The sequence below is a fragment of the Sus scrofa genome, chromosome 1 (genome assembly GCF_000003025.6).
Source record: "Sus scrofa isolate TJ Tabasco breed Duroc chromosome 1, Sscrofa11.1, whole genome shotgun sequence".
Taxonomy (NCBI): domain Eukaryota; kingdom Metazoa; phylum Chordata; class Mammalia; order Artiodactyla; family Suidae; genus Sus; species Sus scrofa.
The window spans coordinates 90743448-90769944 of NC_010443.5; the positions used below are offsets into that span (position 1 = coordinate 90743448).

A 26497-nucleotide genomic window follows, 5' to 3' on the forward strand; every position below is an offset into this window, starting at 1 on the left:
GGGCTTTGAGAAGCCCAAAGGCGCAGGGTTGGCTCCAAGAGCAACAGAAGGTTGTAATCAGAACCTTTCCTGAAGTCCTTTTCTGATGCCACAGTATAAGAAACCCGCGCTTCCTCTCGTGCGCCTAGCAGCTCTAGGTGCCAGGCTCCCCGCTGGGGGCCAAGGGGTGGAGCAGAGCGGGGAAGGGGCGGCAAAACCTGGAGACGGTGCAGGCAGGACATCCGCCGCACCTTTAACCTACAGCTCCCAGCAGTTGGGGTGGGGGAAAACTTTTTCCCCCTCTGTCGGCTTGACCGTGGGGCAGGGGTGGTTAAGCGCTAAGCTTTCTGTCTGAAGCCTCTATTTGGAACCGGGTTTGTTCCAGCCCTAGGGAGAAATTTCTAGGGTGGCCGGAACTTGTTTTTGAGAGGCTTCAAGTTCTGAGGATCCCTAGGTTTCCTACCCTTCCTTGCTCTCTTCCCTCGGCTCAAATGAAGCCTCCCAGTTCCTTCCCGAAGCCCCAAGGGGAGAAACAGTAATGGGAAAGCCATCCCCTAGCTGAGTCCCGCGCAGGCGGCCGTCCGGGTTTCCAATCGCCGGAGACTGAAAAAGACAGAAGGCGCGCCGCGTGCGCAGACAGTTAGTTAATGGAAACCCTGTAAATCGGTTTTAAGTGCACCCAGGACGGAGGGGGAGGAAGGTGTAGGTGGTGATGATGGGGGATCGGGTTAGGATGGGGTGGGGTCGGTCACATTCTTGCAGTTTTGAAAATGAGAGTCGCCTACGTCCCTCCCATTGTCCTTAAATTACAAAAATAAATCTATTAAGGAAAATCCGCACAGATAGGGAAACCCGACCTCCCCAGCCCGCCCCAAGCGGAGGAGTGAGTGGCTTCCCTTGGCAGAGAACCCGTCTGCGGCTATCCCCCTCCCCGCTTCCTCCTCCCCCTTTTCGGCCCCCTCCCCCCCTCCCTGGCGGGGCACAGCTACTACGGCGATCGCCACCTCACGCAGAAGGAATGTTCGAAGTATGCACACGTTCCCTAAAGTAGACCTCCTTCACCGCCGGAGGAGCATACATCACCCCGTGGCAGCCGTCCACCTTCTCAGGCGTTTCGTAACCGAGTAAACTGAGAGTTGGGAACAGCCCTCTATTAAGTAGCCCGCGTCGCGGAGCCTCTTCCCACTCGACGAAGGCGAGCCTTCCCAGACGCGTCCGCTCGCCGGCAGCTGCGGTCCGGGCCGTCTCCGCCTGTCCTGCCGCGCCTGCCGCTCGGACTGGGATCCTCATTCGCCTCCTCCTCCCCGGTGGCTCTGCCGCTGCCACCTCCCGGCAGCCGCCAGGTGCGCCTGGAGAGCAGCACCAATTGCTGGGCGGGCGGAGGTCACACCGAGCGCCAACTTCTACGACGCCGGGAAACCGCTGTAGCCGCTGCTGCCTAGGTCACCACCGCCTCAGGTCGGTCTGGCTTCTAGCCCCCTCACCCCAGCCCTTCCAAAGATAACTAGGGCGACTTGCTTCGAGCCTGGTCCTTGCTCTGCTCTAATCCATGAAGGATCCCGAGCGGGGGCCTTTGGGACTTTTGAGAGTGAAGATGTGCCGGATATACTGAGATTTTGCGATTCATTTATATCTTTTAGGTAGGAAGAATACAGGTTTTCTTAAGAGCGCAGGGTGGCTGTGCGTGCATAAATGTTCCATGTTCCAGTGTAGAGGGATTTCGGCTAGAGATGCTTCATTGAACTTGATAAAGTTTGCGCGGGGTTGTGTGACCGGCTTCCCTCATGGCCTCGAGATTGCCGTGGTCCAGCCTGCGCGCAGGGAAGGTATTTCAGTGACACAGGGTTCGGAATTCTTTGGAGAGCAGGCTGAGTGCTCCGCCGCTCCTCAAGGCTGCGCGGATGTATGTGGCATCTCGAGACAGATTCCTGGGCGAGGGTCCTGGCTTCTTCCTCTGCTTTTCAAAGCATCAGAGATGTTGGGTGAGTTCAGATCTCGAGGACTCGGCTTTGTCCAGCTTTACCCAGCTTCTGGAGACAGCTTCCCCTCCCGATCTATTCGGGAGTGCATTGGTGGAGGCCCTACTCAGGGTCCTGGAACCTCCATCCCATATCCTAGAGAGTGTAGGGATGGGAAAGTGTGGGCTCTGGGCTTATTTACCGAGCGGGCACCCGTAGCCAGGGAGCAGAAGAGGCATGCCGGCAGAGGCCGGAATCAGACACCCGCAGAGGCGGCAGGTGACCTTTTTGGGATTATCCGGGACCCCCCTTCCGCCACATCAACCTGGACTCTGTGGCCTTCTAAAGACCTACAGCGCTGGGGAGGACAAGAAAGGAAATGAGGGCTAAAGTCGCCCTGGGGTAACTGTTGTCGAGGTCGCTGTGGGTAGCGCAGGAGATCTGGAAGGACCCCTGCGGGGTGGGGGTGGGGATGTAATTTCCTTTAACTCTACGCGGGAGTGAAAGGACTCGGCCTCATCCAGCGGGGTGGGGGAGGGGAAGAGTCGGCCGAAGGCGATCAGTTCCTTAAGCCTACCCCCGCTCCCCCGCAACAGACTCATTTTCATTCATGAGGGTGAACTGAGGGAATCCTCGCTGCTATGTAGGGACGGCAGCTTTAAACTTCACGTCTGAGAATGCGCAATGAAGTGTTGCTAAACATTCAGACAAATGTTTTGGCTAAACGGAGAGAAAGCTTCCCCCCGCTTGCCTCGTTTTAAAAGCTTATGGACTGAATGCCTGGCTGGCTGGCTGAACTAATTGCGTTCAGAACCCGGTAGAGAAACGATTCATTGTGCCGCTGCGTCAGGAAGCCGATAGGTGGCGCTCTAGACCCAGACACTAGCCCTTCCACGACTCCGGTTTTTGTAGAGAATACAGCGGTTAAAAAAAAAAATCTGCACACAGCTTTTCGGTGGGTCGACTGTCAGCCTTTAACTTTTCATGAGCACGACTGCCAACTAAGTTGGAAATGATTATCGCAAAGTTAAGGCCAGACGACGGGAACAATGGGCCAGTCTCACCTCTTGCTTTTCACTGATGTAGAAAAGGAAGGGTTAGAATGTCAAACAGTTGCTAATTAGGAAGAAAGAAATTGCTAGAGCCCTTGGATCCCCAGAGCAGCGACAAAATTTTAATCTTGGCTTCATAAAAAGGAGCTCCGGGCAATTTGGCACGGCTGTTCATCGGACATTTAAAATGCAATTTACACTCAGGCCCAGGAAAGCTGCCCTGATATGCTGTGCCAATAATTTGGAAAACCATGGTTGGAGCTTGTCAGTTTCTTTTCTCAAAGAGGGCTCGACCTTTGGCTCATTTTTGTATTCCTAAGCATGACTTCGTTTTTCACAGGACCAGTTTGTTGCCATCTGATAATTTCTATACCTCAGAGTCAACTCTTTTTTTTTTTTTTTTTTGACTCTGGCAGCTTCCTACTTATAAGTTCATTGCTAGTAGCTTTTGTCTCTGAATTGGACCTTAGAATATTTTAGAAGATTCCCTACTACGGACACGGCACTGATTAGGCACCTACTGTGTTCTGGGAGCCACAAAAGATGAATAAGACTTTTTGTCTTTAAGGAATTAATAACCTAGTTACAGAATCAATAAAAATGAGAGTAGAATATATTCTCCTCTGGAGCATATAAACCTGTAACCTTCTGGAAAAAAATGAACAGTTAAAAGAAAAATTACTGAGAATTTAAAAAAAAAAAGTGTTGGGAAAACAAAATATTTTGTCTCTTCTCTTGCTTGTCCCTTTTTATTATGTATTATGTTTTTTCCTCATCTTGAATAAAAGATTTATCAGATGTGAAGGCTATACAGCTAGTAGGAGAGTAAAATTTTGCTTGGGCCCTGCATATTTCTGTATACTTCGTTTTAGACCTTCAAGAACTGCATATTTGTAGGCAGAACAAAATGAGGAAAAAAGAGAGTAAGAGAGGTTTATTATACTTTTCCAAATTACCCGGAGACCACGAAAGTACAGTTACCTAAAGAGTTCAGCAGCTAGGAAAAATCGGCTGGCCAAATAAAAACCCCAGCTGGAAGAGACATTGAGTTGAGCCCGGAATAAAATGACCTCTGAATTAGCCATCTCCGGGCAGGATGAAGTCACCTGGGGGCTGGTGAGGCCTTCAGCTGGGATGCTAAGCAGGACCAGCCTCCAGGAAAACAGGTCTCTCTTTAAACTTGAACTCCCCCTCTTAGTGCCCTAACTAAATTTCTGTAGATGAACTTGACTTCCACTGCTCCACAATAGGCCTATTATATGCTGGGCTGGCCCCTTTGGTTATTAAGGCAGATCTAGTCGGGTCCTCCAGTTCTAACCTGGTCCCAGGCCTGCCCAGACCCGGTTCTGATGCGGTCACTGCTTCCTCCTGCAGTTCCCTTCATGTGGTTGTGAGCCCCGAGGCCGAGCATGCGGACCAGGCTTCCCCCAGCGCTCGCCGCCCTGGGCGCGGCCCTGCTCCTGTCTTCCATTGAGGCAGAAGGTAAGAGACTTCTCTCTCCTCCTTGCCCAGGAGAGAATTCTAGAAAGACGGGGGAAAAAAAAAAAAACCCAAAACCCAAATCAGACCTTACTCGCCTCTGTTGCTTGCTCTGTTTCCCTTGCACTTCGTATTTCCTCCCGGGGTTTCTCCCTTCCGGAGAAACACCCCCTTCTCCTGAGGTTTGTTCATTTCCTAGCTCTCAGGTCCCGCTCTTTCGTATTCTGCTTAATCCACTCCGTACAGTGCTGTGTGTTGTTACGCTTGTCTCTGCGGTGTGCTGTCCACACTGCCACCGACGCCGCCGGCTTCCGAGAGGACCAGCCGTCCAGGAGGGGGCGACGGCTGCACCAGCTCTGCCAAGCGACCCCTGGAGTGGTACCCATGAGCCCCGGAGCGCAGGCGCACTCGCTCCTGCGCGTGGCGGGGGAGCACCTGGCTCTGGGCTGCGACCTCCGGGACAGCACGAAATAAAAGACTCCAACAGCGCGGGTTCTGCGCGTCTGTGTGTTTTGTTGGAAGTTCAATCCGCCAGGCAGACGGTGCGGGCAGACTAGGTAGCAGCCAAGCCTCCCCGGGGATGGGCGGCAAGCGGAGATCCGAGACCCGGGGTGTCCCTTAAGGCTTGGGGTCGCTGCTGGCTCTATCTGGTTCGCTGGGCCAAGTCCAGGCCCAACCCCACGCAGACAGGTTGGCTCTGGGCCAGGGTTCTCAACCTAGGAAGCTAGCGAGCCTGGCAAGCCTCCTCTGGCCCTTCTCTCAGCAGCAGACCTGAGTATAGAGTTGGCCCGGGGCTCAGAGATGGGTCAAGGCCTGCAAAACGGCTCCGTATGCTCCACCCCCCAGAAAACGAAGGACTTTGGCTAGGTTTTAGCCTTATTTTATTCTCTCTGTTGTATGCATTTGATACCGTCATTCCTCAATATTTGCTAACCCAGCCCTTTCTATATATTAACCCAAAAGGGGCTTCTGTGTTCCCTCCCTATCACTGGAGTCCTGACAAACTAGATTTATTGTTCTGCAAGGTAAATGGGGTAAGACCATAAAAGACATCTTAAAAAAAATTTTTTTTTCAATAAAGAAATATGCCTGATGGAGTTAAGGGAGAAAAGCAGTACTTCTGCATGGGGGTGAGATAGGGAGTGTGTGCTTTTTTAGAGGTTGTGGGAAAATAGAGTTGTTTCATGACAACACGGAGCTTTTCAAAAACTTTCCATTGCATTTGATTCTCTAGTTCAAGACTGCAGGTACAAACAATTATGACTAGGGAAGGGAGCGACACTTCAAGATGTACAGCATGTTTACTTTTCTAACATGTTTGCTGACTCTTAGCTGATGAGTATTTTGTGACTGTAGAGGCTTTTAAGAGTGGCCTTTGTGAAGTAATACTCAGATGAGATTGCCTTTAATGTTCTTTTCTATGGCGTTGTTAGGAAGGAATTTCATTTGAGGAACTTCTGGAAGCCCCACTGAAGATATTTTTAGATAATTCACTAAAGTGGCCTATTTATTGCTCATTAAGAAAATAGTTATTTGAAAATCAGAAAGAGTTGAGAGTTCTTAGGACAAGAATTAGACTGGAAATGATGTAAGTGGAAAAAAAATCAGTTCTGAATTGGATAATGGCTGGATAGCAAAGTGCAGCTAAAAAGAATACTATCTACATTACTGATTATTTCCATATTTCTCATAATTTGTCTTTTAAATTTGTATTTATTTCCACATGGTACAGCTCTTTTTATGCTCTCTTAAGCTGTTTCTTTTCTTATCTCTCATCCCCTTAGGTCAGCATTTAATAAAGCTATTTCAATAAGATTTATTACTTTGGAGGCAGGCCTTATTCCCCAGTTAGGTGCTGTCAAATAGAAATATATTTTGAGCCACAAATGAAAGCCACATATGTAACTAAAAATTTTCTGGTTGTCACATTAAAAAAGGAAGCAGGAGAAATTAATCTTTACAACATATTTCACTTAACCTAATATAATCCACAATATTACCATTTCAACATGTAATCAATATACAAATTATTAATGAGATCTTTTGCATTTTTTTACTTGGTCTTTGAAACTGGGTATGTATTTTATGCCTGCAGCACATTTCATCTTCACCGGCTTCATTTCAAGTGCTCAATAACCATGTGTGGCTCATGGCTCTGGGACAGCTTGGGTTTTAATTACCAACAAAGTGGCCCCAGGAGCCTGTGAAGAGCTAAAGTAATTCATGGCCGAGGCCTTTCTGGGGACAGTGGGCTGTAAACAGAATTTCTTTAAAGTGTTTGTGTTGGGGAATTTCAGAAATTCAGCCTGTAGCCTTGTTTCTTGCTATGTTATGCTGATCCTAGTTCCAAAGTGGCCCTAGCTACTTTTCTTTCCCTTTTGTGACTAATACTTGTACTCTTGTATTCATACTATTTTCCATCCAGTTTCTACTTAATTTTTTATATGTTGAAAGTGCAGTACCTTTAATTCAAAGGTTTTGGCATTCACTTTTTGCATTTCTCCTTTTTCATAAGGGTACCACCTTTGGAGTGGGTTAATGCTAGGGCTCTTCTCTGTGGCATTGTCAGTTCGGTCCCTGGCCTAGCGCAGTGGGTTAAGGATCAGGCATTGCCACAGCTGTGGCACAGGTCACAGATTTGGCTTGGATTTGATCCCTGGCCTGGGAACTTACATAGGCCATGGGTGTGGCCTAAAAAGGAAAAAAAAATAAGGGTACAGCCTTTGTCATGTTGCTTCCATCTGTCTACTTATACAAGGAACTTTACTTTTCATGATTCAGCCTTTTATCCCATAGAAATAAGGGTGAAATGATTTTTTTTTCATTGTTAGCATTTGCAATTTTTAGCCACAGCTTAAACTTTATTAACTTTAAAACTTGGCCAGTGCTCTGTAACCTCTAGGATGTGTGAATTATTTTTTGTTCCTGTATCGTGTAGTATGTCAATTGCAGTTTAGAGAATTCACCACTTTGCATTGAAGGTTAATGGCCAGTATCCCTGAGAATTAGACATCTCTCTAATTAACCTAGAATTTGAGATGAGCTTGTATTTTCTGAAAAACAGAGTTGCAATTTTGCTAAGTCTGATTTGTACTTTATAATATATAATGAACAATTGGATATTTTCAGCCATTGGTGAGTCAAGGTCATAAGCTTTAATTATCCTATGTCTAGGTTAAGAGGCTAACCCATGTGTACTTATATAATCCTATGTCTAATTTATAACAGGAATATTAAACTAGAGGAGAACTTAGAGATCATTTGTTCTAATTCTTTCATTTTCTATATGAGAAATTGAGGCCCAGAGAGGCTGAGTAACTCAGTCAACTAAAGTAGTTACTGAGGGACAAGGCACAGACAAGACCCAGGTCTTCTGGTTTCATGTGAGTTTGCCTACACCATGCTGCTTTCCTGCTTGAAAATGGGCCAACCCAGTCAGTCTAATGGAAGAATGCATTTTGTAATCTCTACAGAATCATTTATTACTTCTCTGAAAGAGTAACTTTTGAGCAGCTTATTTCTGATATCTCATAAACACAAATGAAATGCATATACCATGGCAAAGATCATTAACTTTATACTAGCTTTGGATGGAAAATATACATTAATGCTTATTGAATATAGTAAACTCACACTTTGTGCTCTTGTTAAGGCCTCTCCCATTATGGTGTTACCCTTCTCAGTGTTATCACAAAGATTAGACTAAAAGTCATACTAGTTCATCGAGGTGATATTTTAGTAGTATGTTCTCAGTTTTCCTTTAATACATGTCATAAACATACACGTACCAAATCTTATTAGACTAATCTCCTCCCATCCATCCATCCATCATTCATCTCTGTACAGTTGGTAAACTCTTGGACATATCTTCCTTTTCGGTGTCATACTGAAAAACACTGTCTTTAAAAAATTATGTATCGAAATAGACATTTTGGTTTTAAAATTGACTGAAGAAGTCTGTAAAGTTCATGTACCAAATTCTGTGTCTGAATTGGAGATATCTGAATAGCACATATTTATTGCTGACCTGACAACAATACAGATTTTTTATGGAGTAGAGAAATATTTAGGTACATATAGGTAGGCAAATACATATCAATATTGGTTTCTAAAGTCAATCTCTCACTCAAATATTCTGTATTTTTGACATTTAAACCAGTGTGGTAGAAAACTGTATGCCCTGGGGTCAGATTTTGGGATCAAAGTTTTGCTGCTTATAAAATGTGTTAACCCTTCTTAATTCCACCAGCCCATCTGTTAAACAGGCATAATAAAGCCACTATGCTGGGTGGTTATGAGAAGAGAAAGAGACAATATATAGAATGACTAGCTCTCCACCTGTCACAGAATAGGCACTCACAAATATGAGATATTATCATTTCTAAAAAAGTCCTCAATCTTGCCAATTTATGTAACAAAGCTATCATCAGAATGCAGCTATCATAGCCCTGCTTTTTGATAACAAAAAGCATTATTCATAAAAATGACCTTAAACTGCTAGAGTTATAAACACTTAAAATTTTAGTTTCTTCAATATCAGTATTCAGTTTTATGATATATATCAGAGTTCTATCTTATTTATTTTGTAACTTTACTTCTATTTATCTTGATTCAAATTCTAATACTACACAACTATAGCTCTTTGGAGTTATGATCCCTGTGTGGATAATTCATATTAGAAATATTTTGGAGTTCCCTTCGTGGCTCAGTGGAAATGAATCTGTATCCACAAGGATGCAGGTTTGATCCTTGGCCTTGCTCAGTGGGTTAAGGATCCAGAGTTGCTGTAAGCTGTGGTGTAGTAACTCATGCAGCTTGGACCTGGCATTGCTGTGGCTCTGGTATAGGCTGGCAGCTGTAGCTCCGATTCAACCCCTAGCCTGGGAACTTCCATATGCCATGGGTGCAGCCCTAAAAGAAAAGACCAAAAAAAACAAAAAAAAAAACAAAAGGAAATATTCTGGCATCTGTGTAGATGCTGCTTGTAACAATGCAAGGGAAGTTGTGAAATATTTTTATGTAAAAGAAAAGATATTTAAAATGAATGAAAACACATTTTGAATTGATTCAAGTTAAGAGGGGTCCACACTGGCACCCGATTTACTATCTTTTTTCATGAAACAAAGTATGTAGATAGAGTGTAAAACCTAAGAGGTTTACAGGTGGCAAGAAGAAAAGTGGAGAGGGCTCTCTGTTGTACACATGCTGTTCAACCCTTCCTTCCTACTTTTTTTTTCTGTATTTTGTCTTTTTAGGGCCGCACCCTCGGCATATGGAAGTTCCCAGGCTAGGGGTCTAATTGGAGCTACAGTTGCTGGCCTGCACTGTAGCCATAGCAATGCAGGATCTGAGCTACATCTGCGACCTACACTGCAGCTCACAGCAACACTGTATCCTTAACCAGATCCCGTTAAGTGAGGCCAGGGATCGAACCCACATCCTCATGGATACTAGTCGGGTTTGTTAACCTCTGAGCCACAAAGGGAACTCCAATCCTTTCCTCCTTTTGATCCCTCCGTACCACATGTGAATTTCTATGAACACCTTAAAATCCTCTGAAATGTTAAAGACTTTTCCCAACAGTCAATTTTTCAGTTTTTCTGGAATCCTGGTCATTTGGAAATCAACAAGTTGGGCTGCTGCTGCCCTTCAGCAGTTTTAACGTAGTGTCTGCCGCTTCAGGTCAATTTCCTTGCAAGGTTGGTGGTACTGTTTTTCCATGTACTGATTTTTCAAAAGCATGCTCAGGCCAGTTGCGTCTGCCTTTGCATTAAATTTGTCCTGAGCCATTGCTACTGGAACAATATTTTATAATGATATTCTTAATACCTATTGTCCTGTTAACGTCTGTTGCATGCTTGTTGTACTAAGTGATGACTACAGCTAAAGCTCACGGTATGGTTACAGACAGCGGAATGTTGAATAATTAAACTATGCATGTAGATTAATAGTCTAATCTCACTGCCTGTGTATGGATAGTAAGAAAATAACATTCATTCCATTACTAGTGTATCCAATAAAAATAAAAGGCCATCTCTTACAGTTGGAAGCAGCAGTTTATGAAAGCAAATGTTTGCTTCATTTGTATTATTTCCATTAGAATGTGCTATTAATATTATGTAAATCCCTAACCTCAGTTAAATTCTATGACTTGTGTCTCAAAGCTACCCCTATATTTCAGTTGTCCTCTAGGGAAACCTAGAAGATTGTAATCTCTCAAAACGGATGCAAAAATTCTGACTCACAAGGAATCCTTTGAATCTCAGACACTTTAAGAAGAGTGTGGCAGAAAAGTCATCTTATTGTTTTGACCTGCTTCATGAGTGATAGTTTTTAATGCATTGACCATGCACTGACAGTGAGTCAGTACAATGCTGCATGATGAGGCATGAACATTGCAGAGGGAATATCATTATAAAATATTTCTGGACCGTCTTTGTGTAATGACTATTGTACATGGAGGCTTTTGTTCATTGTGGGAAACTAAAAACAAGTCAACATTTCATTGACATGTGCATGTTGCTGTAAGTTTGGTATGTAAACTATTTCTTTCTGTACTTTTCAATTATTCCTGTCATTGACTTCTCCAAGATTTTTGCGCAGTCATGTCTTCAGATTGCTGATCCTTTCACTGTTTCTTTAAGTTCTGTAAATAAATGTCCATAAATATACATCGATGTTGTCTATTCATTATTAACCATTGTTTTGTAAAGGACCATACTGGCATTTTAAAATAAAATGCCACTTCTAGTATGGAGTATACCTGCTGCAAAGGAAAATAACAGTGTTGGTTTACACCTGGCAAACATACAGCAAATTGGTGTAAACAGGCAGAGTATTACTTATATAAACATCTGAATACCTCTTTTTAATATACTTAGAAATTATTGATATCACTTATTACTATTTATTACTATTTTTGAATAGGACTATGAATATACATTTAAATGTATATTTCCTTGTGAGACATAACAGTGCTAAATTTCTCAGATCCCTCCTTTTTATTAAAATACATTTTTCGGAGTTCCCATAATGGCTCAGTGGTTAACGAACCCGACTAGTATCCATGAGGATGTGGGTTCTATCCCTGGTCTCGCTCAGTGGGTTAAGGATACGGCGTTGCTGTGGCTGTGGTGTAGGCCAGTGGTTACAGCTCCAATTCGACTCCTAGCCTGGGAACCTCCATATGCCATGGGTATGGCCCTAAAAAGAAAAAAAAGTAAATAAAAATAAAATACATTTTTCATCTCTGCCATAGATTGAGAATTATCAAACAAAAATGAATAACAAGGCAATGATGCAGAGAATGAACCAAAATATCATTCTTTTCCACATTAAGGAAAAAAAAGTATTATGTCAGTGTTCTAACTTAACTTCTGTGGTTGTAAGCAGGTTGTGATTTGGCATGCTTATTCAAAATGCACTCAGCATGTATTGAAATTTCCTTAATTGTTATGTGAATTGTTTGCATATGTGGTTATTATATGTGATTTCATTGTACCTGTATGTACTTGTATCCAAACATGTTTCTATTATGCTTGATTTTGCTGGCCATTCTTGGATGACCGAGCAACTCAAGAATCAAAAGTGTTTTGTTCTGTCTTCTTTAATATGTATACTCTCTGATGTTGTGTCATATCTTGTCAGCTTTTAATTTAATTCTTGTCCAACAAGATATCTTTTATATTTGTTGGAAACAAATTTATGCAAAGACAATTTTAGTAAGCTTTGCTCAACACAATTCTTTATTAATTCTATTGACTCTTTTGTGACATTGGAAAAGTAACTGATAGCAACTCTCTCTTTTGCAGTTGACCCACCTTCAGACTTGAATTTTAAAATTATAGATGAAAATACTGTTCATATGTCATGGGCAAGACCGGCTGATCCAATTGTGGGTTACAGAATAACAGTGGACCCTACAACGGGTAAGCTTTGAGATGTTGGGGTTTTAGGACGGAGACATCAAAGGTGATCTTTCCTCCTCCTTCCATTTCATTATGAGGAAGCTGAGATTTAGAAAACCTGAGGGATTTAGCTAACATCATGAGATATTTGGTGGAGTCACTTCTCCAGAGCTCCAGACTAGTTCCCACTGTTGTATTTTTATAGCATTGGCTTTATTAACTTGTTTGCTATGGTAAACTGTTATTAAAATAGATCTCTATCAGAATATTGCTGGTAATCTTTGAGTTTATAAAATAGAAAGATCACTTCTTGACTTTCTTCTTGAATCACTTCATCCATCCAACGTTTCAAGTGACAAGTGATGAAGTGAGTTGTTATGCCTTGCCCAGTGTCCTTCCTACTTCAGTGCTCAGGAAACATTGCTCTGGGATAACGGTGGGCTGCCATGAGAAGAATTTACTGTGGCTAGGTGGATTCTGTAGATCCTAAGGCTAAGAGTCTTTAAAAAAAAAAAACTTGTTTTGGTTGTTCTCAAGAGTCTAATTTAGTAATCATGATTTTGCCCAAGGGTAGAGAACCAGTCTCTGTTGATTAACATTTATTTCTAACACTGAATAGGAAACTAACCATTTCCATCAATACTGGCCAAGTGGTAGGAAGAAGTCTTGAATGGCTGACAGAAGAGATGGGTGATGGCAACACGACTTATCATCAGAGCTGAGTTTACACACTATGGACTTTAAAAATACCAATGATTTAAGGAGTTTCCTTGTGGCACAGTAGGTTAAGGATCTGGTGTTGTCACTGTAGTGGCTTGTGTCACTGTGGTGCTACAGGTTTTATCCATGGCCTGGGAATGTCCACATTCTGTGGGCATGGCAAACAAACAAACAAACCAAACAAAAACCTAATGATTTTAAATGCTGATATATTAGGAGACTAGGAAACTATTTTCTTTTTTTCAGTGTGACCTGAGAACTTAAACAGGAATCAAGAATTTACGTTTTCTTCTTTGAATGTTTTCTTCCCAAATATATTTTCAGTGAACTGCTTAATTCATTCTAAAGCAGAAGAGCAATTGAAAAAGAGTTCACTCAGTTTGCAGATGTTGGAAATTACTGACTCCTGTACTCTAAAATTTGACACTGGGACCACCCAACCTGACAGAACCCTGGTGTCTTGTTTTCCCCATGGGGGCCCTGGTTGGTTCTGCAATCCTCCACACGTAAACCAGGAGCATTTGTCAGGGTCTGTTCCACTTGTTACCTTTTTGTGACTGCTTATGTTTTGATGAAAAGTTAATATATTTAAGAATTTTACAGGTCACTTAATCCCTAAAACAACTGTTTTCTGATTAAATTGAGAATTAACATAATCTATCAGGAAGGACATAGTTATCCACATATAAGCAAGCGCTCCCTACATTGTAACTTGAAATATTTGATACCTAGTCAACTCAGGGGACCATGGTAACCCATGAGGATGGTCCCCGTTGGAGTATCCAGGATGCACTTCATCTGTCAAAGTGGATGCTGTTTCCCAGTGGATGTTCATTCTAGCCCATGGGGTTTGTGGTCTTTGAGTTGATTTTTCAGCTCTTCTTTTTCTTCTCCAATTCATGATTTAATTAATGATGGCCATTCTAACTGGTATGAGGTGGTACCTCATAGTAGTTTTGATTTGCATTTCTCTAATAATCAGTGATGTTGAGCACTTTTTCATGTGCTTGTTTGCCATCTGTACATCTTCTTTGGAGAAATGTCTATTCAGGTTTTTGGTCAATTTTTTCCATTGGGTTGTTGGAATTTGGGGTTAATAGATGCAAACTATTGCCTTTGGAATGGATAAGCAATGAGATCTTGCTTTATAGCACTGGGAACTTTATCTAGTCACTTATGATGGAGCATGGTAGTGTGAGAAAAAGAATGTATATATGTGTGTGTGACTGGGTCACCTTGCTGTACAGTAGAAAATTGATAGAACACTGTAAACCAGCTACGGTGTAAAAAATAAGAATCATTAAAAAAAATTAAGTTACCTTCTTCTAGCCTTGGAGTCTTTAAGTTGATTTTCAGCCTTCTTTTTCTCCTCCAATGAAGGATTTAAAATTAAATTATCTTCTGCTTTCTATCTCATCTATAAGACATTTTATTATCTGCCATTAATATTCAAAAACAGAGATTTTTTTTTTTTTGGTTTGGTATTCTGGCATATCTTTATTTTTTTAATTTTTTGATTTTTTTTGGTCTTTTTGTCTTTTTAGGGCCATACCCGTGGCATATGGAAGTTCCCAGGCTAGAAGCTAAATCAGAACTACAGCTGCTGGCGTACACTACAGCCACAGCAATGCCAGATCTGAGCCGAATCTGTGATTTACACCACAGCTCATGGCAACGCCGGATCCTTAACTCACTGAGCAAGGCTAGGGATTGAACCCAAAACCTCATGGTTCCTAGTTGGATTCGTTTTCACTGTGCCACTACGGGAACTCCTATATTCTGGCATACCTGTAAAGTAAAGGACTTCTTGAGTCATCAGACACATTGAATATGATTGTAACAAGTAAAGGCAATGCCTGTCCACCTGTTGCCTTTCCAGAATTCAAAGCTTTGGTTTTGGAAGACAGGAAAAAATAATGTTTTGGCATTCTGAAAAAACTTTATATTTTTAATTTTCAGATTTTGGGAATTATATTATAGTGTGTTATATGTTAAAAAATTTTATTTTTGCATTGATATTTTCCTTTCTCTACTTCCAGATGGGCCTACTAAAGAATTTACCCTTGCAGCTAGTACCACTGAAACCTTATTATCAGAGCTTATACCTGAAGTTGAATATGTGGTGACAATCACTTCATATGATGAAGTGGAAGAAAGTGTACCAGTTATAGGCCAGCTAACAAGTAAGCACACATATAAAGTATTTTTATACCTTATATTTGTGGAAGATTTTTCTAACTTTCAAATTTAACTTATTATGGAGCATTAATCCATATCAGTATTAACTATTCTTGCTATAATCCTAGTGGATGTGAATAATTCACTCCTGATTTATAATTCTGGTCTCTGGAAGCAGTAGGAATGTTATGAATGAAAACTATTAAAAAATTAGACTTTGCCAGGCAAGAATATTCATGTCTTTTTTGAAATATATCTAAAATCTCACTAAAAATAATTTATTTGCAAGGGAATGTTTCTTTGGCTATATTCTCTGACTGGCTGGCCCTGGATCACCCACATGAGAGTCAATGGTGAAAGACAACATATTGATTTTATTCTTAGGAGGTATTTGTATGGGTTTATTTCTTTTGTAATAATCAAGCTTTGACTTAGTTCAAACAGGTGACTCAAAGAAGAAGCCAGGAGAGAAGAAACCTGGAAAAACAGAGATTCAAAGTAAGCATTTCCCTTAAAGTTTTTGCTTGACTGAAGAAGTTATACATGTAATGTAAAAGAAATATTTCAATTAGACCTGTAGTTTGATCTCATTCCTATATTAATTCCTACCAGATCCTTAATGCACTGAGTGGGGCCAGGGATTGAACCTGCATCCCCATGGATACTGGTTGGGTTCGTAATCCGCTGAACCACAATGGAAACGCCTGTTTACTCTGTACTAAATATTCGTTTTTACTGGAGTGTTTTAAATTGGTGCATGTCCAAGTATCTCTGCAGGATTTGGGCACTAGGAGAAAAACAAACTCATCATTGGACTTAAGTCATTTCTCAAAGACAAACTGTAGAAATAGATGATAGCTTAGGGATCCACAAAGCTGAACCACGAGGGAGATGCCCTCATAGTGTTTGAAGCAATTCCGTTGCATGGAAATATATTTCTAGGTCCATGTATAAGTTATGCTCATTTCTAGGGCATTTACATCGGCTTAATTGATGCAGTTCTAACCATTTCCAGAGTCTCTGTGAGATGTCTCTGATAAGCTGATGCATTGGTAATCAAATGAGAGCAATTTTATTCTCCAGTTGTGTGGTTTCTGGCCCCTCTCTGTCTTATACTACTTTGAACTACTAGGATGGAGCTAGAGGGGTCTCTTGGACTTCTAATTTCTCCACCTTGTAAATTGGATTTATGACCCAGGATAATAGCAAAAGATTGTGAACACAGAGTTCCCTTTATCTGGAATTTTGCTCTCTAGATCAGTGTTTATCATTCTTTCTGATGTCTGTTAATCTGAAATGAAGTTTGTAGTATGCCATTACAATGCAAATATTTTCTCTGAATCATCAATATTTATTCTAAATTAAAGCATTATTCCAAATTCTGACTTTCGATAGACTTAAATTGGCCCATTAAACAGTATGCAAAAACTATTTAGCCCTGCGGCTTGTATTGGCTTGCAAATTTTTCCAGGATCCTTTCCTCCTTTTCCTAGCCAAATACTTCTCTTATTATCTACCAACTGACCACAGGGACAAAAATGTCTTCAGAAAATTCACTCAGCTTTGCCTGACCAATAAGGATTTTCATAAAAACCAACTGTTTCCCCCTTCCCATCTGACTACAGAGAGAAGGAAAAACATATTTGGTTACAAAAGCCAATTATTGTATTTTTAGTAATTTAAGGGTATCAACTATATGTTTACTTTTGATTTAAAATGTTTCCACTCTTTTTATCTAGCAAAAGTAGGTTTTAGTGATCAAATTTAAATACATTGATAATTAGGACAAAAAGATATTGTGGCTATTTTGCATTATACTCAAGGCTTGTTGTACTTCTGTTAGATTCTATTAACCCTCTAGAGTAACCAAATGCAAACTCTAGACAATTATCTTGTAGAATGCAGGAGACTGTTAAAAAATGTGGCTCAGAGGTTAATGAATACGACTAGGATCCATGAAAATTCAGGTTCGATCCCTGGCCTTGCTCAGTGGGTTAATGATCTGGTGTTGCTGTGAGCCATGGTATAGGTCGCAGACACGGCTTGGATCCAGTGTTGCTGAGGCTGTAGTGTAGGCTGGCAGCTACAGCTCTGATTGGACTTATAGCTTGATATGTCGTGGGTGTATCCCTTAAAAAAAAAAAAAAAGATTTGCTCTATTCTTCAGTCCTACTGCATGTGCTTAAATGGTATGGCAGTTGTTTTCTATTTATTGATTCCAGACTACCAAGAATGAAAATCCCTTATTTACATTTCTTTTGTATGTCTCTTAGATATTTTATATACTTTTTACTTGGAGAAAAGAATAAGGGTATAGTTATAAAAATAGATAAGTCAATAGCAAAAATATTTGGGTCACATTCTCTTGGAGAATAGGCCATATATCTGACTATCTCGTCTTGCATCATGTCTTCTTTAGCAATTTAAAGACGTATAGTTGCAGAAATGCATCTTCATGAAGGTACTAAAAATGCTTCTGTGTATGCTAATAACATCTTATATCCCTTTATGCATGTCAGTTGTGGGTGAAGAACAATGATTTGGGGAGCCAATATTTTTGCAATGTTAGTGTATATGCCTTAATGCCAGATAGATTTAATAGTGTGTCATTTAGGAGTTCTTATTGTGGTACAGCAGAAATGAATCTGACTAGTATCCATGAGGACTTGGGTTTGATCCCTGGCCTTGCTCAGTGGGTTGAGGATCTGGCATTGCTGTGAGCTGTGGTGTAGGTTGCAGACTTGGCTCAGATCCCGAGTTACTGTGGCTGTAGTGTAGGCTGGCAGCTGCAGCTCTGATTTGACCCCTAGCCTGGGAAGTTCCATTTGCTGCAGGTATGGCCCTAAAAACAAAAACAAAAACAAAAACAAAAAAAAAAAAGGAAAAAAATTCAGTGTCTTTTAAATAACATATCACATGTATTTCAGAATGCTCTGTCAGCGCCTGGACTGATTTAGTGTTTCTTGTGGATGGCTCATGGAGTGTGGGAAGAAATAATTTCAAGTACATTTTAGACTTCATTGCTGCTCTTGTGTCTGCCTTTGACATTGGGGAGGAGAAGACTAGGGTTGGAGTGGTTCAGTACAGCTCTGATACTAGGACGGAGTTTAACCTAAATCAGTTCTACCAGAGGGATGAGCTGCTTGCTGCGATTAAAAAAATCCCCTACAAAGGTGGCAACACAATGACAGGTATGTTTTTTTTTTTTTTTTTTTTTTTTTACAAATTTTGCTATTGTTTAAAATAAATGAAATGTCTCTTGGGGGAAAGAAATGAAGCATCGCACCATGATCAGATGTTGAATCACTTTGCTATCAATCACAGAGGTCTTGATTTTAGTAAAATTGTGTTGTGCGGAGTAACGGGGTATGCATCTCTTTCCTTTCAGGGGATGCCATTGATTTCTTAATTAAAAATACTTTCACGGAATCTGCTGGAGCAAGAGTCGGCTTTCCCAAAGTAGCGATTATTATTACAGATGGCAAATCCCAGGACGAAGTGGAAATTCCAGCAAGAGAGCTTCGAAACATTGGGGTTGAAGTTTTCTCTTTGGGTAGGTCAAGTTTGGTTAATTATTTTCACTTCAGAACTACTTTCATACTTATTTCCCAGAAAGATGAAGGGTTGATTCCTCAAGGAAGGAGAGCAGTGGTTTACTGTATTTTCTAGTGTAGTGTTAGTCCAGATCATTTTTGAGTAAAAATTCTACATATTTCTCTCATGTAACTCCTTTAGCATTGAGTAAGGAGGTGTTCACAGTTTTTGCTGAACCTCTGCTTTGCAAAGAATGCTGGGCCACTGGTTCTAATAAAGATCCTGCTTGTATTGTCATTAAGTGTTTTTTATGTGTTTCCTCTATTATGTAACACTTGAAGAATTCAGAGGCTTTCAGCTCCTTCAGGACTCTGGAAGAAGAAAGTATTATCTTTACAGATGGCATGGTTGGGACCCACTCTGTTTTACCAACCAGTTGTTTGCCTCTTTGGCTGGCCATGTTATATGAAATTATGAAATGCTTTTGTCATTTCAACTTTTCCACATTCATTAGGAAGCAAAGCAATTCTGCTTTATGACTGAGGCAGGATTTGAAAATGTCTTCCCTTTTGAAAGGCAAGAAAGCAAGGAACTTTCCCAATTTTAGCCAATTTCCCTTTTTCTCTCCCTCTCTCGATTTCTCTTTCTTTCTTTCTTTCTTTCTCTTTCTTTCTTTCTTTCTTTCTTTCTTTCTTTCTTTCTTTCTTTCTTTCTTTCTTTCTTTCTTCCTTCCTTCCTTCCTTCCTTCCTTCCTTCCTCTCTCTCTCTCCCTCCTTCCTTCCTCTCCCTCCCTCCCTTCCTTTCTCCCTCCCTCCCTCCCTCTCTCCCTCCCTCCCTCTCTCTCTTTCTTTCTTTTTGCTTTTTAGGACCGCACCTGCAAGATATGGAAGTTCCCAGGCTACAGGTTGAATCAGAGCTGCATCTGCTGGCCTATACCACAGCCACAGCAACTTGGGATCCGAGGCCCACCTTGGATCTATACCACAGCTTACAGCAATGCAGGATCCCCTACCCACTGAGCGAGGCCAGGGATTGAACCTGCATCCTTGGGGGTACTAGTTGGATATGCTTCTGCTACACCGCAATGGGAATTCCCACCCATTTCCCTTTTTTTTTTTTTTTAAATTAGAGTATAGTTTTTTTTTTTTTTTAAATTAGAGTATAGTTGATTTACAATGTTGTGCTCCCCCTTTTTAAAAGGCATTAAAGCTGCAGATGCAAAAGAACTCAAACAAATCGCCTCCACACCATCACTCAATCATGTTTTTAATGTGGCCAACTTTGATGCAATTGTGGATATTCAGAATGAGATCATCTCCCAGGTGTGCTCAGGTGTGGATGAACAGCTTGGTGAATTGGTCAGTGGAGAAGAAGGTGAGTGACTTCTTGAGTGTTCCCATGTGTTTTCCTTTTCCTCTGCTTGAGAATATTTGTGATGTTACTGGCAGGTGCCTTAAGAGTAGACACATTTGCAGAAGCATATTCTTCCCTTGTAGACGCCATATATGTTGTTTTTCAGTAACTCAACTTGTTGATTTCATTTGTATTGTTTTTTCTTTCCAGTGGAACATTAAATAAAATATTTATTATCATTGGAAAGATCTTACAAATCTTTTTTTTTTTGGGGGGGGGGAGTTTGACTTGCTCTTTTTCTCTAAGACCGTGTTGGTATGTTGAGTGTCTGTCTATACATGCTATTAAGGTTCTTGCTTTAATTATCTTTACATTCTGATTTAGACATTGGCAGGCTGGGGAGAGCTTTGGTTTATAACATTCTGCAACTTAAACTAATCACAGCACTGTGTCTGTTAAATGTCGAAGAAATAGAGTTTTCCATTATCATACTTTGCATGTTTTCAAAGCTCTTAGGAATATTTCAAAGATCAGTCAGTTTGATCCTCCTACATTTGGAAAATGTTACCATTTTATCAGTCATGGCTTTTAAATACATGGGAGCAAAAAAAGACATTTCCTAAGCATCCTTTGGGGCATTAAAAAGTCACAGTTTCCATGATTGTTCTTCTCCTAGCCTGAGAATTGACAAGTCATTAAAGATAAGTTCTAAATAGTTACATCTTCAGTCATATAAACTCTTTAATCTCCAAAGCCTAAGTATTTTGGCAGTGTCCACTGGCCCTGTGTTTCAGAACTCCTTCTTATTACTTCGTTGGGCTCAGAATCTTCTTTGTTTTCTTGCCTAATGTCTGATTTTTTGCTCTGTCTTATTACAAAATCCACCCCGCTCCACTCTCTCCTGGTGAACCTCTCTTTACTAAGGCTTTTAAAATATTCAAATTCTTCTTCACTAGGGTAGCTGTGCAAGGTTAAACTAAACTTTGGTTCAGCCACTGTGTGAACTCTCCCTGGAGGGGTCGCAAAGCACTGAGCTTTGGGGCTTCTCCCTCTGGCTGGCCTTTGTTGACTTCTGCCCCCTGCACTGACGCCACTCACTCCAAAGCTTTGCCCAAACTTCCAGCTGACATGGACCATTGCTTTCCTCTCACTGCTTCTCACTTCTTTAGATACCATTGTTATGGACTTTATCTGATGGCCTTTTTGAGAAGATGATGAATAACCCTGTGCACATTTTATCATTCACTCTTGTTGGTTGACTTATGATAACAGAACTCTGTCTTCTGGGAAACTGATCCCATTGACAAATCTAAACTTTTGAAGATTTGGTCTGAGAGATCTTAAAACAATTTGTTACCTGACAAGTACATGACTATGTTCTACATTGAGTAAGGATAGAACTTTTTTAGATGATCAATATTTGCTTGATAGGCATGTTGTAAACCATTGTTTCACCTCTGTTTGGTGGCATGGTGAACACAGCTGAACTTTTCTTACCTTGAAATAAGTGGAAATAAAATTGCTTAAAATGATAAGAACTTGTCATTTAAGGTCTGCTTTTTTTTTTGGCTGTACCTGCAACATGCAGATGTGCCTGGGCAAGGGATTGAACCCAAGCCACAGCAGTGACAGCACCACGTTTTTAACTGCCAGGCTACTATGGAACTCCAAGAACTGCTGAATTCTTTATCTTTCTTGGCATATTATAAAGTGCTTTTAAATATTACATTATTATGCTTACATTATTATTCAAGGAGAAAAACTTTTAAAAATGTTGTCATAGATTTAGCAAACTTTCATCATATACCTCCTTTGTTACCTGAGAATAATGAGTGAAATACCAAAACCAAAATGGAAAATCTTGGCCCCAGAGATGACTTAGGCATCAGATGTCCTATTATTAATTTCTTCAAGGACTCTTTTCCTAAACTTCTCATCATCTTAATTAAAATTCGGGCACTGAGTTTTTCAGTCAGACAGATTCAGGAGGAAGTGGGGAACTCTCCTTGATGCATTCATGATTAATTCAAATAAGGAGAATGGGAGGTGCAGACATAGAGACCTCATTAATAGGGTTGGGTCTCACTGTTTTTAATCACTCTTCTGCATGTTACTTTGTAGTTATTGAACCGCCTTCAAATCTGATTGCCACGGAAGTCTCGTCAAAGTACATTAAGCTAAGTTGGACTCCATCTCCAAGCCCGGTCACCGGATATAAAGTCCTCCTAACCCCCATGACCACAGGAAGCAGACAGCACGCTCTGAGTGTGGGGCCTCAAACGACTATGCTTAGTGTCCGTGACCTCTCGGCGGACACAGAATACCAGATCAGTGTTTCTGCCATGAAGGGATTGACAGCCAGTGAACCCATTTCTATCATGGAGAAGACTCAGCCTATGAAGGTTCAAGTGGGTAAGTTAATAGGTGTGTCACTGGGTTTGGAAGATGTGAAGGTCCATTTGGTAGTATGCCTTACTGTTTCAAATTTAGGGTTTTTTTTTTCATCTTATTTTTCACCCCAGTTTTATTGAGATCTAACTGACATACAGCACTATGTAAATTTAAGGTGTACAGCACAGTAACTTGACCTACCATGAGGTGATTATCACCTTAGGTTTAGTTAACATCCATCATCTCCTACAGATTTTTTTGAAATTTTTTTACTTTTTTGTAAGTTTCTTTTTTAAAATTATACTTGATTTGCAGTGTTCTGTCAATTTCTGCTGTACAGCAAAGTGACCCAGTCATATATATATATATATCTTTTCTCACATTATCCTCCATCATGTTCCATCACAAGTGACTAGATATAGTTCCCTGTGCCATACAGCAAGATCTCATTGCTTATCCACTCCAGATGCAATAGTTTGCATCTACTAACCTCAAACTCCCAGTTCATCACACTCCCTCCCCCTCCTTCTTGGCAACCACAAGTTTGTTCTCCATGTCCATAAGTTTGTTTCTTTTCTGTAGATAGGTTCTTGTGTGTGGTATATTATATTCCAGATATAAGTGATATCATATGGTATTTGTCTTTCTCTTTCTGACTTACTTCACTTAGTATGAGAGTCTCTAGTTCCATCCATGTTGCTGCAGTGACATGTAAGTCAGTGAAACTAGAACACACCCTCACACTATACACAAAAATAAACTCAAAATGGCTTAAAGACCTGAACATAAGACAATACACTGTAAAACTCCTAGAAGAGAACATAGGCAAAACATTCTCTGACATCAACTGTACGAATGTTTTCTTAGGTCAGTCTCCCAAGACAATAGAAATAAAAATGAAAATAAACCAATGGGACCTAATTGAACTTAAAAGCTTTTGTACAACAAAGGAACCATTAAAAAAACAAAAAGAAAACCTACAGAGTGGGAGAAAGTAGTTTCAAATGATGCAACTGACAAGGGCTTAATCTTCAAAATATACAAACAACTCATATAATTCAATAGCAAAAAAACCCAACCCAATTGAAAAATGGGTAGAAGACCTGAATAGACATTTCTTCAAAGAAGACATACAGATGGCCAACAGGCACATGAAAAAATGCTCAAGATCACTAATTATTAGAAAAATGCAAATCAAAACTGCAATGAGGTAAAACTTCACACTGGTCAGAATGGCCATCATTAGCAAGTCTGCAAAAAACAAATGCTGAAGAGGGTGTGGAGAAAAGGGAACCCTCCTACACTGTTGGTGGGAATGTAAACTGGTATAGCCACAATGGAAAATAGTATGGAGGTATCTCAGAAAACTAAATATAGAACTATCCTATGATCTAGAAATCCCACTCCTGGGCATATATCCAGACAAAAATTTCATTTAAAAGATACATGAACCCTTGGATTTTCCATTGTGGTGCAGCAGAAACAAATCCAACTAGGAACTGTGAGGTTTCAGGTTTGATCCTTGCCTCTCTCAGCGGATCAAGGATCCAGCATTGCTGTGAGCTGTGGTGTAGGTCACAGACACAGCTCAGATCTGGCATTGCTGTGGTTGTGGCATAGGCCGGCAGCTACAGCTCTGATTAGATTAGACTCCATAGCCTGGGAACCTCCATATGCCATGGGTGTGGCCCTAAAAAGACAAAAAGACCAAAAAAAAAAAAAAGATACATGCACCCCTATGTTCATTGCAGCACTATTTACAATAGCCCAGACATGGAAACAACCTAAATGTCTTTCAACAGATGAATGGATTAAGAAGATGTGGTATATACACAATGGAATACTACTCAGCCATAAAAAATAACATATTTAGTTTTAAAGAAAATATATGCAATAGTTTTCTTTTAAAGAAGCCTCTTTACCAAGAAAACAAGATGCCCTCAAGCCCTCTGTATCTTCATTTCTGGAGCCACAGATTCAACCACCTGTGTGGTCTGATGTTGGTCGAATATGCAGATGCAGAATCTATGGATCTGGAGGGCCTGCCCTATTTTGTAGAATGGACTTGTGCATCCTTGGAGTTTGGTATGGGGAACAAAATCCTGGAACTAATCTCCCGAGGATGCAGAGGATGCATGTTTTAATGATGAATTCATATTTGTTGAACTTTAATGGGCTTTCTTTCTCTTTTACAGAATGCTCGCGTGGTGTGGATATAAAAGCTGATATTGTGTTTTTGGTTGATGGTTCCTATAGCATCGGGATCGCAAACTTTGTTAAAGTTAGAGCCTTTTTGGAAGTTCTTGTAAAAAGTTTTGAGATTTCACCAAATAGGGTACAGATAAGTCTTGTCCAGTATAGCCGGGATCCTCATACTGAGTTCACTTTGAAGAAATTCACCAAAGTTGAAGATATCATTGAAGCAATAAACACCTTCCCCTACAGAGGAGGGTCTACCAACACCGGGAAAGCAATGACTTACGTCAGAGAGAAAATATTTGTGCCGAGCAAGGGTTCAAGAAGCAATGTACCAAAGGTCATGATTCTTATCACGGATGGAAAATCTTCAGATGCTTTCAGAGACCCTGCTATAAAACTAAGGAATTCAGATGTTGAAATCTTTGCAGTTGGTGTGAAGGATGCAGTTCGCTCAGAATTAGAAGCTATTGCCTCTCCTCCTGCTGAGACCCATGTGTTCACAGTGGAAGATTTTGATGCTTTTCAGAGGATATCTTTTGAACTCACACAGTCTATCTGCCTGAGAATTGAGCAAGAATTGGCAGCTATAAAGAAGAAAGGTTAGTAGACTTTGTAGAGTAAGTGTTAACTCTTCATGAACAAGGCATTTTTGGTTCCAAAATTGTGGATAATATGCTTTGTCAATTCCTTTTATCTTTTGAAAAGAGCAACTTTCCTATGTTATTGAAAACTACTGAACTTAGCTCATTTAGCTCTGAGATATAACTTTCTCCTGGGGATGGATCAGGTGTTTATTGGTGGAAAAAGCTATTATACTCTTAAGAGTCATGAGATGTTTTTGATCTTAGATTCTCAACCAAGGCTGGGAACTAGCTTTTCATACCTATGTGTCACAGCCAGTTCTGTCACCACAAATTGAGGGTCTTCCATGGGCTAGATGCTGAGCTGACTGCTTTGAATCCAAAGTGACTGGAACATAGTCCTGGGTCTTGAATTCTCTTTATGCATTCTCTTTATGGGACCATTTTCAGGCATCATTCCTCATGCCTGGCATTCCCTATCTTCTTTCTTCATTTGCCCACGTTCCGTGTTTCCATCTCTCTCATTAAGCCTCTCTTAAATGTTCCAGGATGACAGCACTTGCCACTTTGGGTCATTGGCATTCAAATGTACTACTTTGTTTTGTTAATAATGTTACCTGCTCTGCTCTTGTCTCTCCAGTTCGACTGTATGTCCTCTGAGGATAGTCAGTGTGCCTTAGACATTATGTCCTGCTGTGATTTAGATAATAAATATTCTTTTTTTAGGAAAAAAAATTTAAATGATTACTTTAAAATATCTGTCTACCACCCCCAGGTTAATATCTGATTGCCTGAGATGAAAGGGAACATTTTGATGGTTCATTTTAGGTTTATGATGGTTTAAATATTCCAGTTGTGGGAAGGACTATTTCATTACTGTTTTGTCTTAAGAGGCTCAAAACTCTAACTCAGATTTAACTAGTTTTTTAAACAACATGACTTAGCATCATAAATGGTCAAGACAAAGATCAGGACCTCTTCGTAGTTCTGTAAGTGAGAGGCTTTCTCTCATTGGTCATGTGTGGGATATTTACTCAGTGCCTTGGCCTCAAGGACCAGTCTCCCAAATGAATGGAATCCATTTTGGAAAATGTGCAGCCATTAAGGCCATCTTTGCCTTATAGATTCAAAAATTTTAAACTATGTCTCTCCCCTCCTCCTTTTTA

The 26497-nt window shown here is 40.7% G+C and overlaps 1 protein-coding gene across 6 annotated transcripts in view; it reads left to right on the forward strand.

Annotated features, from left to right (window-relative positions):
* Positions 962 to 26497, forward strand: part of COL12A1 (collagen type XII alpha 1 chain) — a 130719-nt gene continuing 105183 nt past the window's right edge. For 2 of the 6 annotated variants that reach the window (XM_013992820.2, XM_013992819.2), the window contains exons 1-10: positions 984 to 1437; positions 4364 to 4471; positions 12280 to 12396; positions 15135 to 15278; positions 15709 to 15771; positions 18201 to 18464; positions 18662 to 18826; positions 20008 to 20181; positions 22282 to 22572; positions 24747 to 25349. In XM_013992820.2, coding sequence (XP_013848274.2) covers positions 4399 to 4471; positions 12280 to 12396; positions 15135 to 15278; positions 15709 to 15771; positions 18201 to 18464; positions 18662 to 18826; positions 20008 to 20181; positions 22282 to 22572; positions 24747 to 25349 — 1894 coding nt within the window. In that variant the 5' untranslated portion in view covers positions 984 to 1437; positions 4364 to 4398. Of the gene's footprint in view, positions 1438 to 1813; positions 1962 to 4363; positions 4472 to 12279; positions 12397 to 15134; positions 15279 to 15708; positions 15772 to 18200; positions 18465 to 18661; positions 18827 to 20007; positions 20182 to 22281; positions 22573 to 24746; positions 25350 to 26497 lie in introns of those variants that run through there. The other 4 variants (XM_021092360.1, XM_021092374.1, XM_021092369.1 and 1 more) reach the window with 4 other exon arrangements.